Genomic DNA, 14081 nt, shown 5'->3' on the forward strand with positions numbered 1-14081 from the left:
CTCCCTTGCACCCGCGTTTATCAGTTCAGTGGCACAGGACGGGCAGCCTCGCAAAACCCCGCCGCAGAGGCGGGCGGATAAGCCGGCACCGCCAGCCGAGTGCATTCCTCAGCAGGGCTGCCGGCCTGCGGCCAAAACAATCGCTTGACTGTGCGCCACGTTTGCAGCCGTCTCGTGGACCAGGCGCTGCCAGGAGGCGGCGCCTTCCTCCCCCCACCTGAGCCCTCAGAGGGACGCCCTGAAGAGCAAACGCCACCCCAGAAGCGACAAAGACGCCGAAGACAAACTCGCCTACAGAAAGCCACTTGGACGACCTGAAGATCTGGAGGAAAACACAGGCCGACCGTTTCCCCGGTCTGGTGACCCGGAGGTGACCTTAGCTCGCCAGAGGTGGCTAGTTTTCAGAATGGCAGGTTGCAAAGCTCGCATCATGCTTCCACCCACATCGTGCACATTTCCCAATTTCATCCTGGAGCAGGCGGGCCCCCCTCTAGCTGGCTGCTTTGAGGGAGGCCTTCTCCTGCAGCCCCGGCAGCACCCTCCCCCAGTGAGACAATCTGTGTGAGCGCAGCGGCTGGTGGCCCCAGAAATGTGGCAGCTCGGGCCAGGCTGCTTGAAGGAGCAGTGCCCATCTCATTGCCAACAGCCTCTAGGCCCACCATCTGAACGCGAGGCCAAACAACTCATGCCCCCGCGTGGCAAGCTCAAAGGGCGGCACCCCTGGGTCCAGCAACTCCCACCCCTGCTTTTCTTCCCCCAGCTACTGCGCCCCTCCACCACGGTCCACACCAGAAACTGCCGCCGCCACCTTACCTGGGGGATGCACCCAGAGTGATGGAAGCCAGCGTGCCACTCGGTTGGCGCATGTCCCAAAGCCAGACTTCCCGTTCCGTCATCTGGAAGGAGATGAGGCTGTGGAGGGCTGCCTCGGAGAGGCCCACCTCTCCCCAACGCAAAGGACCCTGCCGGCACTTGCGGGGAGATTCCTTTCTGAAGGGCTCAGAGAAGGGCCCCCCACCTGCCAGAAAGGATTCCTCCCCCTCCCAAGCCCCCCCAAGCCCCACAGGACAGAGTCCACACCTGGTTGGAGCCCACAGAGAGGAAGCAGCCTTCGGCGTTCACCCACAGCACCTGGGCCTCCCTGCCGCTCGCATGTGCCAGGACAGTCTGTGGGAGAAGACGAGCTACGCTGAAGGGCCAGGCAGGGGCTCTCTTGCACATCTCTACCTGGAGGCAACCCCATCCCCACCACTGGAGTGAGGCGAAGAAGAGCCCCTTTGGATGGGGACGCCCAGAGAGAAGCCAGGGAGTCCCTCCAGATCAGCCCCTCCTGACTAGTCTGGACTGATGGAGGGCTCCAGGTTGGGGGAAGCAAGAAAAGCTGCAAGGGAAGCGACCCCAAGGGCTCCTGACCCCTTTGAGTGGCCCTGTAGCGTGGCAAGCAGCCTTCTCCTCAGGAGGAGGACAAATCTGCCCAGGAAGAGAAATACTGCTGGGGTAGCAGGATCAGGGGCTTTGTGGTGGTCCTGCCAGAGTCCCAGCCAGGCGAACAGTGGCTGGGCAACCCAGCTCCACTGGCAGGCGCCAGGGTGGGAGAGGGGCTGCTGGGCCAGAGGGGGTCGCAGTGCCCCCCGCCGATCCCAACTGCCACTTCTCAATATGAGCCCCAGGCCCCAGAGTTGCCAGCGCGGCCCAGGGCGGAGGCCCACAAGCCTTGCAGAGTGCCTCCCAGCTGCCTGTATGACATTTCCCCCTCAGCAGGAGAACCGACACAGAGCCGGGCCCAGCTGGAGCCTTTCACCCTGATGGGCAGCCCAGCTCTGCTGAGCTCCTGGGATGGGGAGGGCCCATGCCCGCCCAGCAGCAATGCTGTGAGAAGCTTAACACCCCGGCTCTCTTCCAGACTGGTGGAACTTGGACAGGAGAGAGCGTGTGAAAGAAAGTGGGCATGGGGGTGACTCCCCCCTTAGGGGATTAACTGCAAATCTTGGTTGCTGAGGGGACCTTGGGAACATCTGGACGCACAGCTCTGGTGTTCCCAACCCAAAGATGTTGCAGAGCTATTCCACGTTTGTCTCCTGATTCTGAATGTTTGCAAGGAACAACCATGGTCCGCTTCACCCAGATTAATGGCTGCAATGCAGCCCGGGGGAGGTCGCCTTTCAAGCTCACTGAGAAACTTTCACGGGTGCCTCTACCTGGAAGCCGGGGGGGCACGTGGGACACGCTGCATGTGAGAAGCAAGAATTACACTACTGCTGTCCTGCTGTAAGACTAGGGAGGGCAGCAGGCCGCCACGGCTGACCCCAGGAGAGGTGAAGCCCTTTGGGGTGCCAGGCACCAGACGTGTTCTCTCCCAGCTGCAGAGACAGGTGGGGCAGCGCCCAAAACCAGCCCTTTGGGGCCACTGCTGTTGCTGCAGTCTCCGTTGTTTGCTGCCGCCTGTTCTTCCTCAGCAAGGCAAGCGTGAAGAGTCGGAGAAAGTGCTACACCCCCTTGCTGGGGGGAGGCAGTGGAGAGAGAACCCCAGGCCCCCGAGCCCCAGATTGGACATTTGATGCAGGCCCAGGCTTGAAGGGGCGGAGGCTCCAGACACCCTCCAAAAGGACCAAAAGCCTGCTGCCAAGGGAACGCACAATGGTGTGGTGCCTGGTGCCCGATCCAGCCACATCAGACCTTTCCGCCCAGGAAGAACAGAAAGGCAGGTCTCTCCCCTCTGCCCCAGCTGCAGCCGCCACCAAGCCACCCAAGAAATGCAAAAGAGGGAAGAAATAAGGGGATCCAGGCATTCCGCTGCTGGGAAGGAGCAGATGCCCCCCTTCCCGCCCCTGCTGCTCTCCTGCGCGGAAGGGTCCCCAAGGAAGGCATCTGAGGCTTTGGGCAGCAGAGATGACGCACGCCGTCCCTCCATTTCGTGGGGAAACAGGAGGGAAGTGGCAACCTCCAGACAAAAGGAAAGCCGCCACGTCAGCACCGCAAGGAGAGTGGGGAAAGGAGCCCCCCCCGCCCCAACCTGCCTCCCCAGCGATATTCAGTTGCTTGACTCACAGTCATCTTGGAACTCAGAGCGACTGGTTTGAAACTCCCTGCCAGAAACGCCTTCTGGCCAGGACGTTTCCTCTGACATCAGCCCCCTCCGCTCCCCTCCCCTCCCCTCCCGCCCTGTGCTGCCTGGGCAACTCAGTTGAGCCTCCTCGGCCTCTCGCAGCCTGCAGCACCGCTCAGATCCAGCCCCAGAGGCTGAGACGCCCGCATGGCCCTCCGTGACCGAGCTCCCTCCGGGGCTGAGGGGGCCCGCCAGGACCCCTCCTCCCCGGGCCCCCCCCGCAGGAGCAGCCCCTGCTCACCACGCTGCAGCAAGGGCCCAGCACAGGCTCTGCCATCAGGCGAGCGAAAGGAAACTCCCCGTCCTCTCCAGTGCGCACAGGGGAGCCGGGGGTGGGACGCCCTTTTACTCCGCACAGATCCCAGGGCCACTTCCTTCCCCATGCGCGCTCTGTGGCTTCTCCTGCGCCGCTTTCCCAGATGTGTAGTATGGGGGGGATGCAGCGGGAGCGGAAGTCTATGCCACTCATCCCGAGAGCGCAGGCCGTGTGGGGGTGCTCCCAAATACGGGTGACTGTTTCCCAGCTTCCCATGGCCTCCTTGAGAACCGGGAATGCTGGGGACGGCCTGCCCGTGAGCAGGAAAGCTTGGCTTCAGCCCGGTTGAAGGAGCCCGGTACCCCAGCCTGACCTCAGCTGGGGGGGTGTCCCGTTTGCAAGCAATCCCACTCCCAGCTCTGAAGCCTGAGGAAGCAGCCCCCAGGCATGGGGGGGCAGGATGTGCTGAATGCTGGCGGTCCACAGGTCATGGAGGGCAGAGGGTGAGAAGCGCCAATGGCGATGTCCGGGGTCAAACCCCGCAAGGTCTCCAAATGAAGCCTGGACATGGGCTCAGGTAGAGAAGGCGGACAGCCTCTGGGATGGAAGGGGGGCTCTGCTGAAGCCGGAGCAACAGCAGCAGGAAAGGACCAGGCCGAGCCTCTCCACTCCCTGCCCGGAAGGCAGCAGCAAAAAGCTGAGGCTGAAAGGCTGACCCCCGCCAGCCCCCCCATAACTTCGTCTTGGAGCTGAGGAGCTGAACTCCTGACGCTGAGGCGCCCCGGAACAGCTTCCCCTTAGCACCCCAGTCACCCAGGAGCTGCTTCACGGACTAGCCCCTCCTCCTGAGAATTACCCCAGGGTGGGGTGGAGTTCACACTGGGACCTGATGGTGTCAGCTGAGTGGCGTTTGCCCCCCTACCACCGGTGCCAGGCGGGCCATCTGCCCTTCTCCCTTTGGTACCCACCCCGCAACCCAAGAACACCATACCTGGCAGGCTACTGGCTTGGCCCGTGGATCAAAGATGCGCAGCTTTTTATCCTGTGGAGCAAAACAGGGGCCCGAGGGTCAGCAGCTCAGCCCTCACCCTGGGGCCAGTACCCAGAATCCACCTCCCATCAGCCAGGGCCCCAGAAAACATGGGGAGGGGTGACTAATCCCAGACCTGCTGCTAGCAGATCTCCTCCTCGTGCTCTGGCCTTTGGGGAAGTGTCCACTTCTGGCCTGACGGCAGGGAGTGGGGGGTGGCCAGGCTGTGGCAGCAGCCCCCCCCTTCTGGCCCGACCGATGCCACGCCGGGTCCCAACGAGGCTGCAGAGCAGGGCCAGGCAAGGGGGATGCAACTCCTGCAGCACATTCTCCTTCTGGCCCTGGCACTCTGTGGTTGTGGAGGGGGACAGGCCTGGGGACCCCCCGGGGAAATGCCACGCCCCCCGGGGAAAGGCTGCTTCTTCCCAAACTGGAGCCACGAAGGCACCCAGGGGCCTCTCCCGCTTCCAGGGCAAGAGAATGCAGGCACAGATCCCAGTCTGATGCTCCACTAGATGGCAGCCAAGGGCAAGCGGCCACAGGAGGCCACGCTGGGCGGATTGTGGCCATCTCTGACTTTCCAGCTGTGCATCTCTCTGGCACAAATGCCACTGCCTGGAGCACAGCGCCCCCTGGTGTTCACCTGCAAGACAGGCAGCAGGAGCAAAGTGAGCACCAGGCCTGCTCAGAAAAGCCCAGAGCAGCACGTGGATGGGTCCAGCTCCTTGTTCTGGCAGGGGCCCTTCCTGAAAAGGCCTAGAGCGCTCTGTGGGGATCAACCTTCCCTGCCAACCCAGGGATCTCTGCTTCCCCACAGCACTCACCTTGCAAGAAGTGCCCAGGAGCGATCCATCTGGCTTCCAGGCCAAACTCTGCACCTGGTTCTGGTGAGGCTCCAGCTCTGAAGGGAAGAACAAAGCAGGTCTGGTATTGTGGGAGGAGTCACCAAATGAGCCCATCAACCTGCAGGCAGGCATCCCCCCCAAACAGGAGCCTGTCACGCACCTGGGTTCCCTGCCCCTCCTGACCCCCAAAAGCAGGGCAGGACAGATGCAAGCAGCTAACGTCAGCCACGTACCATTATAGCTACCTGGCAAGCGGTACGCTAGCCTGGCCGGCGCTGAGCTGCCCTCTCAAGAGGTGTGCTGGACTCCATGACCTGCCGGGCACGTGCTTGGGACCACCCGGATCATAAGGGAAGGCTCCCCCGCCTAAGGCTGTTGATGACTGCAGCGCCATGGCACGAGGGGGCTCATGCTACGTTCCAGGGAGGAGCCTTCCCTCCACCCTGGATCTCTCCAAGCCACAACGATTAACCTTGATTTACTGAGTAAGCCACAACTGGCTGGGCTTGCACAACATGCAACAGGGGTCACCTCTTTGCACAGAGACAAAACTGAGCAAACTTAATTATTGCTCGGTTCCATCTGGGTCGTTTCATCCTGTCCCGAACTCCTGTGGCAAGGAGGCTTTTCCGCCTTCCGCCCCTCCTTCCCGCAAAGGAAAGTGGAGCGGAGTCAGCCAGGGCACTTCTCTCTCGTAGACAGGTATTCTGGCCAGGTGAGATGCTCATGGCATCCTTGGGGCATATGCAGCAGGGCACGTGTTTTGACTAATCTCGCCTCTAAGGGGCAGGTTCAGCAGCAAGTGCCACTGAACTGGTCCAAGGACAAACGTGAGGAGCTGCACGAGACGCCCTTCTCAGCAAGGCAGCAGCTCTGGGCAATCCCAAAAGTTGCCGTCAAACCTACTGCTGCTGCTAGAAGGTACACAAGCCCTGCCGGAAGGGCTCTCGGCAGACAAAGCCCTCTCTGTCCTCGGAATGGAAAACGCCCCTCCGTCTGCAGCTGCCTTCTGAAATCGGAGTGGCAGTGCCTGGACGGAAAGCTGCCGCAGGGCTCGCAGGCGGTTGCTACGCAACAGGGCTCGCCGTGGTTCTCGCTTCTCGCGCCTGGCTTCTCTTGTTGCTGCAACTGAGACAGCTCCCTCCTCCTTCCCTTGCGGAGCTCTGAGGGTCATCTGCCACCCTCTTTCTGCCACCTTCCCCCCAGCATCGATCCATGCCGTGCAGGCAGCAGCCCCAGAGGACTGGCCTGTGGATGCTCCAGGAAGGGAGGCAGACCCGGCTGGTCATCTGAGCTCTGTGCTGCTTCCACAACAATTTGGCGGGTTCTCTGGGGAGGACCCACTGCCCGGGGGGAGCCTTGCCGGGCGTGCAGGAGTATCTTCTGGTGTTTGCTTGGGGACAGGTGAAGGGAACAGATTGGGGGAGAACAATGGGGTTTGCCTGGGCTAGAGGGCCCCTCCCTTTTCCCCCAGGGCCATTTGGCTGCATCCAGGATCCCTGGCATCTCCTTCCCCACCTTCTGGGGGGGATCAAAGGATGCCCACTTACAACCGTACCAGTAAGGTTCTGTCGCTGCTCCACATCCCAAATCTTCACTGTCCTCCCAGCTGCGCTGGCCAGGAGGCCATCTGCTGTGGGGTGGAAGAGAAGCACCTCCACCTGGCTCCCCTCTGATCCCAGCGTCACGTGGGGGGAAGACGAGAGGTCCTGGCCAGACTCACGGAGACGCCACACCTTCACCTGTGGGCAAGAGACCGCCGGGCAATGCTCAGCTGGTGACTTTGTGCCACGAGAAGCTCAGCATTAGCTCTCAAGAGCCAGGAGGATGCCAGGCTCCCTTGGTGGGAGGGCTGTGGCCACGGGGCAAGGCTTTGGCTAAAGTACTTTGGCGCCATCACTCTTTCACCTTGCAGAATGTGCACACATCCCCCCTCCCACGGCAGCCTTTGTGTCAAGGCAGCATTGTGGCCTTCAATGCTCAGAAGGGTCTAGTTTGTACTCCAAAGCTCCCACCCCATAGTTCTGGGCCCACCAGAGACACCCCCCACCCCCCCAACATAACCAACCCAAAGGCAGGACCAGGTTTTTCACCAAGGCCTACTTAACGGAGGTGCTAAGGTCCCAAAGGGTGGCAGAAACGTAGCAATGGGACAGGAAGGGTAAACCTGGGGATACCGTATGGGAAGCTGGACATAAGCTCCCCCAAAACATGCGACTGGGAGTGGAAAACCAAAATTCCATCTGAAGGACCTCCATTGGGTCCCCGTGTTGCGCATCGCCTTCATACTGAATATACCTCTTCTGAAGGGACCTGACATCCTCGCAAAAAACAAAACCTGGCTTGGCACCCGCTTGGTCCACCTTGAGACTGGCTCTTGTGTTGCCACGCTGACACACCCTTCAACCCCCAAGCTGCTTGCATGCCCTCGCCAAGACCTGGGCAACCTGTCCCCCGCCTGTCCCCACACAGAGCCAGGAGCAGCTCTTCCAGGGAAGGGGTCTTGGGGTCGAAGCTGCGCAATGGATGCTGCACTTACAACTTCATCTGCGGAACCGGTGGCCAGGAGTTGCTGGTCAAAGGGAGAGAAGTCGAAGTCCGTTACCACATCTGGGGGGAGAGAGAGCAGCTTGTCGTTAAGCTCCTAGAGAGGGACGGCACCCAGAGGACCGGTGCCAGCACGGTCAGAAGCCTGCTGCCCATGGCCAGCCGTCTATTGCAGTCACAGGGCCGAGGGGTGCCGCTTCTCCTCAAGGAACTACTTCCCAGCAAGTGGGGGCGGGGACAGCCAGGAGGATTTGAACTGGAGACCCTCAAATCCCTTAAAAGGGTTGCGATAACTGCTTTTCCTTCCCAGCATCTGCAGTAAAAGGGTCGCTGTGGCGCCGTGCCCTTGATTCTCCAGCTGGGAGCTCCCGGGTTCAGGCTGGACGGAGGGAGCCTGAGGCCTCTGCAAATGCCAGCAGACGCAGCCCTATCACATCTGAAAGTTGCGTTTCCTGCTGCAGCTGCAGAACCAACTGGGTTTGAAGAAGAGAACCGCCCCAGGCCTCTTTAATCATCCCAAGCAAAAGAGAAGGAGGCCCCCTTCCTCTGTTCCTGTGCAAAGCTCCCTCCTTTAGCAGCCATTGCCAGCCAGCTGCCCCCCCCCCCACAGTCCTTCCTCTGTGGCCAGTCAGTCTGGTGCCAACTGACCCTCCCTGCTCCACCCAGCGGGATGAAACTGCCTTATTGTCCCATGGGGGGGTTGGGGGGGAAGAGTCTGGTGCGGCAATGATCCTCAGGGAGGCATTTGGTTCTCTGTGCAATTTCCCACTTCCGCAAGCCCCTAACAATGGTGACCCCACAAGGCAGGAGGAGGCATGTTCCAAGCCCCCCTGCCGATCTATGCACGTGCCCATCATGCTCCAGGCACCGGCTATTCAGCAGCTACCTTTCCTGCCCTGGCCCCCCAAGTGCTTTCCCACATGTGGGGAGGATTTAGCCCCCCCTTGCTTCCACGAGTGGGTCTACGTGCTGAAGAAGCTGTGGCCCTCGGAGGCTTGGGCACCCCACATCATCCTCTGGGTTCCATGGGGGTGGAAGCAAGGACGGCCATCCAAGGGCTTCTCCTGCTTCCCCCGGGCTGCAGTGCGACAGAGACTTTGGGCTGCAAAGCCACCAGAGCAAAGAGGCCTCTCAGGAAGTGGGGGGGGGGCAGCTTCTGGCTTTGTGACCAACCAGGCGATGCTTCTGCTACATCAAGGCCAGCCAACATCCGGGTGCTTCTTCCTCCACCTCCAAGGGAGAGGACCGGGCAGGAAGGAAGGAAGGAAGTGCGGCTGCCGGATTACAGCTTCCAGAGGCTGGGAGCTGAGCTGACAGCCAATAGTGCTGGGCCCATGGTGGTGGGGTGCAATGACCCTGACTTGCCGCCTGGCTGGGCACTTAGCAGAACCAGATGCAGGCGCCGCTCAGCTGACTCAGAAAGGCCCTCCAGGCCTGGAAACGGCTGCTGCTCCTTCCCACAATACCCCCACTATGCACCCTCGGGACAGGGAAGTTCAATCCCCGCCCCCCATCTATCTGCAAGCAAGCTCAGCCACGGAGGCTCAGCGCAACTGGGGCTGGGGGAGTCTTGCCTGCCGGTTCAGAGTCTGCCAAAAGTAGGACAAGGCCGTTGTGGCGGCGGGGTGGGCAGAGCCGCATTCTGAGCGTCACCCTTCCTTTCAGCAGCTGCTCAAGGAGCAATTGCAACAGAGGCATGCTTGTTTTAAGCAACCTGCCAGCAGAACTGAAAGCAGCTCGTGCGGTTCTCTCTTCCTCTAAAAAGTCTTTTTCTCAGCTAAGTACTAACCCTTTCATTTCTCTGCGCAGGAGAACAGCCCTTGGGATTTCTAGCCCGTTTCCCAAAAAGGCCACTCCCCACCCCCCACAGCTTCTGTAGCTCACCTGAATGGCAACGCAGATGAGATACAACCCTCTTGATCCCCTCTGGGGTCTCCAGAGGCACAGCGCCAAGCACGCCTGGCAAGAGCAGAAACAAAACCTATGATGCCAGCTGTCTGGGCAGCCCCTGAGCAACCCTCCCGCCAGGCGAAAGGAATGGAAGTCTGTCCCTGGCTGTCCTACCACTCAGAGCTGCCCTGAGCCTGGACAGGTGTGTGCTGGCTTCTGAAACTGGCCACTCTTGGACCTGACCCAAAGTGGACGCTGCAGCCAGGTCTCCCTGTACAACAAGGACTGGAGGCAGCAAAACCCTTGGGGGGAGTGGGGTTCTCCTGCCTGCTCCCACCCAAATCAGCCCACCCCTGATGTGCCACTTTGCAAATTCCAACCCTAAGGCCACTGGGAGGCCCCTCAGCCCTTCTTAGCTGCAGGGGGCCAACCAACAGGAGACGCTTGATGGAAAATCAAGTCAGGAGGGAGCCGCCCAGTGAGGAGGGGGTGCAGAAGCCAAGCCAAACTTGGAGGGGAAGGCAGAAGGGAAGACTGTCCACCTGCCTTGGAGCCTCCCCAGCAGCCAGGCTGTGGCCAGCTTCAGGGGCACCCAACCCGTGTTCCCACCCTCAACGGGGACACAGTTGGACTTTGGGATTTTTGCAAACTCCTTGCCAGGTCAAAGTGCAACCATAGAAACGTGCCCCATGCTGATTAGCAGGGCTGGGCCGTGCACCATCTTACCTGCCAAGTCTGTGTTGAATGCAATCCAGCGGCAGTTGGCCTTGATGTGGTTCCCTGAAGCAACTGGGCCACTGCCTCGGATATCTCCAATCCAGGCCTGCCGCAGGGAGAGGAGAGTGAGCTGAGGGGAGGGGAGGGGAGGGGAGGGGAGGCCTCCACAGAACTACATTATCCTGGGTCAGGAACCAGCAGGGAGCTGGGGAATCCTGGCCCTGAGCAAGCAGAGCTGGGGGGGCCTGAGGGTGAGAAGAAGGCAGTTCTGGCTGGAGTTGGCCAAACGGTAGAGGAAAAGCCTCCTGACCGGCTGCAGCCGCTTCCCAAGAGCCAACAGCCGAGAGCATCTCCCCTTGCAGTAGGGAACCCCCCCCCCGTCCTCCCTCCAGCCGGAACTGCTCTTGTGCTAATGGCCCCTTGAGGGCCGCGACTGTGAGCTGCGGTCCCCCCCCCGGCTTTGCTCCTTCGGCCCCATCCCAGACCACCGGGTCAAGATTTTATTTTACTGTATAAGATGGGTAAGGCTGCCCGACTCAGCTGGGGTGATTGATTGACACCCCTCCCCTTGCCCACAACATATAGGGGGAAAAGGCCACACAATCCCCATTTGTTGCGTTGTTTTCTCCCTCCGCTGCAAAGGTCCCTCCCTGAAGCACCCTACAAGCCCTTTCCCAGGGAGACTGAGGCTGGCTTGCATGGAAGGAAAAGCTGCCAGCCCGGGGAAGCCGAAGCAAAGCTGAAGTCTTGTCCCCTCCGGGTCAAACTGAAAACAAGGGGGCACTCGGCTCTGAAGGGCTGCACGGAAGAGTTAAGTATATCAGCCCCTCGGATCTTCGCTAGGCGCCGGCCTCGTCCCAGGTGGCCCAGAGGTGGCACTGCGCCATTTGAGGACTCTTGAGAGCAAACCGTTTTGTCGGAAATAACCAAACGGAGTTGTGTGCGCAAACAGGGCTTCTCGCCGCCATCTCCAACAGGGAGCTCAGCGGGCCACAGGCTGGACCGCTGAGAGAGGGGCTCGCTCGGAGCTTTTTCCGGCAGCGCGGCCCTCCCGTAGCCGGAATGATGCCCGGCGCGCCCCCGGCTGCTGCGCGGACTCGAAGCTTCCCGGCCGCCTCCGCCGCGGCCTCGCCGGCAGCTCCAATTTCTGCGGCGGCGCCAGCGGCGGGCGAGACACCTGCCGGCTCGGGCCAACCGCGCTCTGCTCCCTCGACCCCGCCAGAACCGGGGCCGCGCCCTCCGCGGAACGCGTGTCCAGGACGCCCGCGAGCGCCTCGAGGCGTTGCCGGACACCTTCCGGCGGCCGCGGGGCCCGCCAGCGCCCCCCCTCCGGCTCAGCCGAGGCCCGCCGGAGCAGCGAACGCACCGGCTCCTCCCGGAGCGGCGGCGCGACCCAGTCCCGGCGGACCACCGGCCCGCCTCGCTCTCAGCCAGGAGGTTCAGCCCGAGCGGCCCCGGGCGGCCGAGGTGGCGCCAGCTCTCCCGGGGAGCGGCGGGAGCGCATCTCCGCGGGGCGCCCACGCGAGCGCGCGCGGCGCAGCCCTGCCCGCCGAGCGGCGCTCCGGAAGCGCAGCCCTCCCTCGGGGGCCCGTCTGGGGGGGCGCCGAGGGCTTTCTCCGGCGCCGGCCGCCGCGCCCCGACGGGGCCGAGCCGAACGGGGCACGGCTCCCGCTCGAGGACCCGCCGCCGCAGCAGGCAGGCAGGTGCGGCGGCCCACAAGGGAGCGGGCCCGCGCCGCCGCGCTCCCCCGCGGCCGCCACCCACCTCCTTGCGGGCCACTTTGGCCTCGGCGTGCCGGAACTTGGACGCCCTGAACCGGCTCATGCTGCCGCCGCCGCCGCGCCCGGACTCCGAGTCCGCGGAGGCCCCGCCCCTGGCCCCGCCCCGCGGGCCCCAGAATTCTCGGGGGAGGGGCCGCCCGCGCCCCGGCGCGCCTCGGACGCCGGCTCCCCCGCCAGCCTGCGCGGAGGGCCCCTCCCTGTGGGCGAGGCCGGCCAAGCGAGTCGGGGCTGGAGGCCCCAGCTCGCCCCGACGGAGACCAGGCAGAAGTGACACTTTACTGGGGCGGGGGGGGTTCCGCGCGCAGGCGCCACAGCCGCGGGGGCTCCCGGCGGGATCGCGCCCGGCGCTCCCTCCCGGCGGCTTCGGCGCGCGAGAACCGCAGAAGAGGGGCCCCAGAGGCCCCCACCCTCTCTTCCGGGTTCCTTCCTCCGCTGCCCCCTTTTATTCGGTTTTCCCTCCAGAGCAGCGGCCGGCCGATTGGTGGGTCCGTTCCGGGACGCCGCCACTGGCCCCCAGCGGGCTACTTCATTGGCCCTTCGGCCCACCGAGAGGCCAATCCCGTGCAGCCGGAGGTTCCAGGCGCCTTCTCATTGGCTGGAGCGGAGAGAGTTCCACAGCCGGGACGGGGCGCTTCGCCCTCCCTGCGGAAAAGGGAGCCCCGCAGCCCGGAGGTGCCGCGTTTAAAGCGCCGCACTCGCGGCCGACCCAGCGACCACCTCGCTAGGTCCGTCCCCAGCCTGGTCCTTCAGCCTGTATGGCACCTTTTATTTCCCAAGTCTCAATAAAGCCAAATAAAAAGACTTGAGACGAGGCTTCTTTAAGATAACAGATGTATTTTGATCAAGACACAGCTGGGTGACCCCAATCAACACATTCAGAAGAGATGTTGATGGAATCACACCTCACAAAACAAACATCAGAGGCTTTATAGACATTTAAATCTGTAATCAGATAGTACATCCCCTCATACCCATACAAGGGATTTTTGGGACGGTCTGAGCAAGTGAAAGGTGGTTCTTAGGAAGGTAAACTTAAATGTAACTTTTTCTTCTGGTTACCAAGGGAATGGCATACAAGATTTTTCTTATCTTTTCTGGAATGTAGGGCCCCACAACTGTTGCAAAAGCTTGGTAAAACAAACAACTTGTACTCAGCTAATTGCTTATTCGAAGACAATCGGGCATACAGCAAAGAGATGGGGGGGGGGGAAGAAGAAACCAGTGCTCTTTACAAAGCAAAAGCAAGTTAACCCTTTAGAAATAAAATAGAGTGCACTGTTACAGGTATGGTTAAACATTATGTGAAGCATATATACTGTATATATATAAAATATAAAATTGTGTATATATAGAATATAAAATTGTGTATCAAAATAATGCCCTTCAAGCCTTCCGGCGGGGCCCCGCCCCCCGCAACTGAGGCCACCCCCTCGCCCTGGTCCCCGAAGCAGCTGGAGAGTCAGGCTTCCAAAAGCTCCTTCTTTCACCAGCACGTTTGCACTGGGCAAAGAACCGTTATGCTCCCCGGTGACAGCCCTAACGGAACAAAAACGATACGGGTCAACCGAGGCCGCAGAAGAATTCGCTTCAGCTGTCCCATTCCGTGCCAGCAGTAAGGAACTCCTTGGGTTACTCCAATCAGCTAGAAGCGATGGCTCCCGTTTACTTCAATACTGCATCGGTGCCTTTCCACAGGTCCCTTGGACAGTTCTGATTCCGGCTGTTTTTGATTTTCCTGCTCCCTGCAGTGATGTGGTATTGCTGAGGCTCTTCTGTATCTTGTGCAAAAGGAAAAATAAAGATGAATTACCTTTAACGCCAGTAAGCAGACCAATGCTGAAAGTCCTACTGTGCCAGAGATAACGCCAGCTCAGAAGCTGCTTTTGTTTTTCATGCATTTTAAAATGCC

The 14081-nt window shown here is 61.1% G+C and overlaps 1 protein-coding gene across 1 annotated transcript in view; it reads right to left on the reverse strand.

The window, feature by feature from the left end:
• CORO7 (coronin 7) overlaps window positions 1–12313 on the reverse strand; it is a 40233-nt gene extending 27920 nt beyond the window's left edge. Inside the window, exons 1-9 of the mRNA XM_088147759.1 lie at window positions 12156–12313; window positions 10401–10497; window positions 9669–9743; window positions 7777–7847; window positions 6796–6979; window positions 5217–5293; window positions 4354–4404; window positions 1081–1167; window positions 814–896 (exon numbers count right to left, since the gene is read on the reverse strand). Of these exons, the coding sequence (XP_088003885.1) occupies window positions 814–896; window positions 1081–1167; window positions 4354–4404; window positions 5217–5293; window positions 6796–6979; window positions 7777–7847; window positions 9669–9743; window positions 10401–10497; window positions 12156–12215 (785 nt within the window). The 5' untranslated portion in view covers window positions 12216–12313. The remainder of the gene's footprint in view (window positions 1–813; window positions 897–1080; window positions 1168–4353; window positions 4405–5216; window positions 5294–6795; window positions 6980–7776; window positions 7848–9668; window positions 9744–10400; window positions 10498–12155) is intronic.
• Window positions 12314–14081: the final 1768 nt, after the last annotated feature.

Source organism: Python bivittatus, unplaced genomic scaffold (assembly GCF_059951505.1).
Source record: "Python bivittatus isolate LINGU-HERP-01145 unplaced genomic scaffold, Pbiv_v1 ctg000560_np1212, whole genome shotgun sequence".
Classification (NCBI taxonomy): Eukaryota; Metazoa; Chordata; class Lepidosauria; order Squamata; family Pythonidae; genus Python; species Python bivittatus.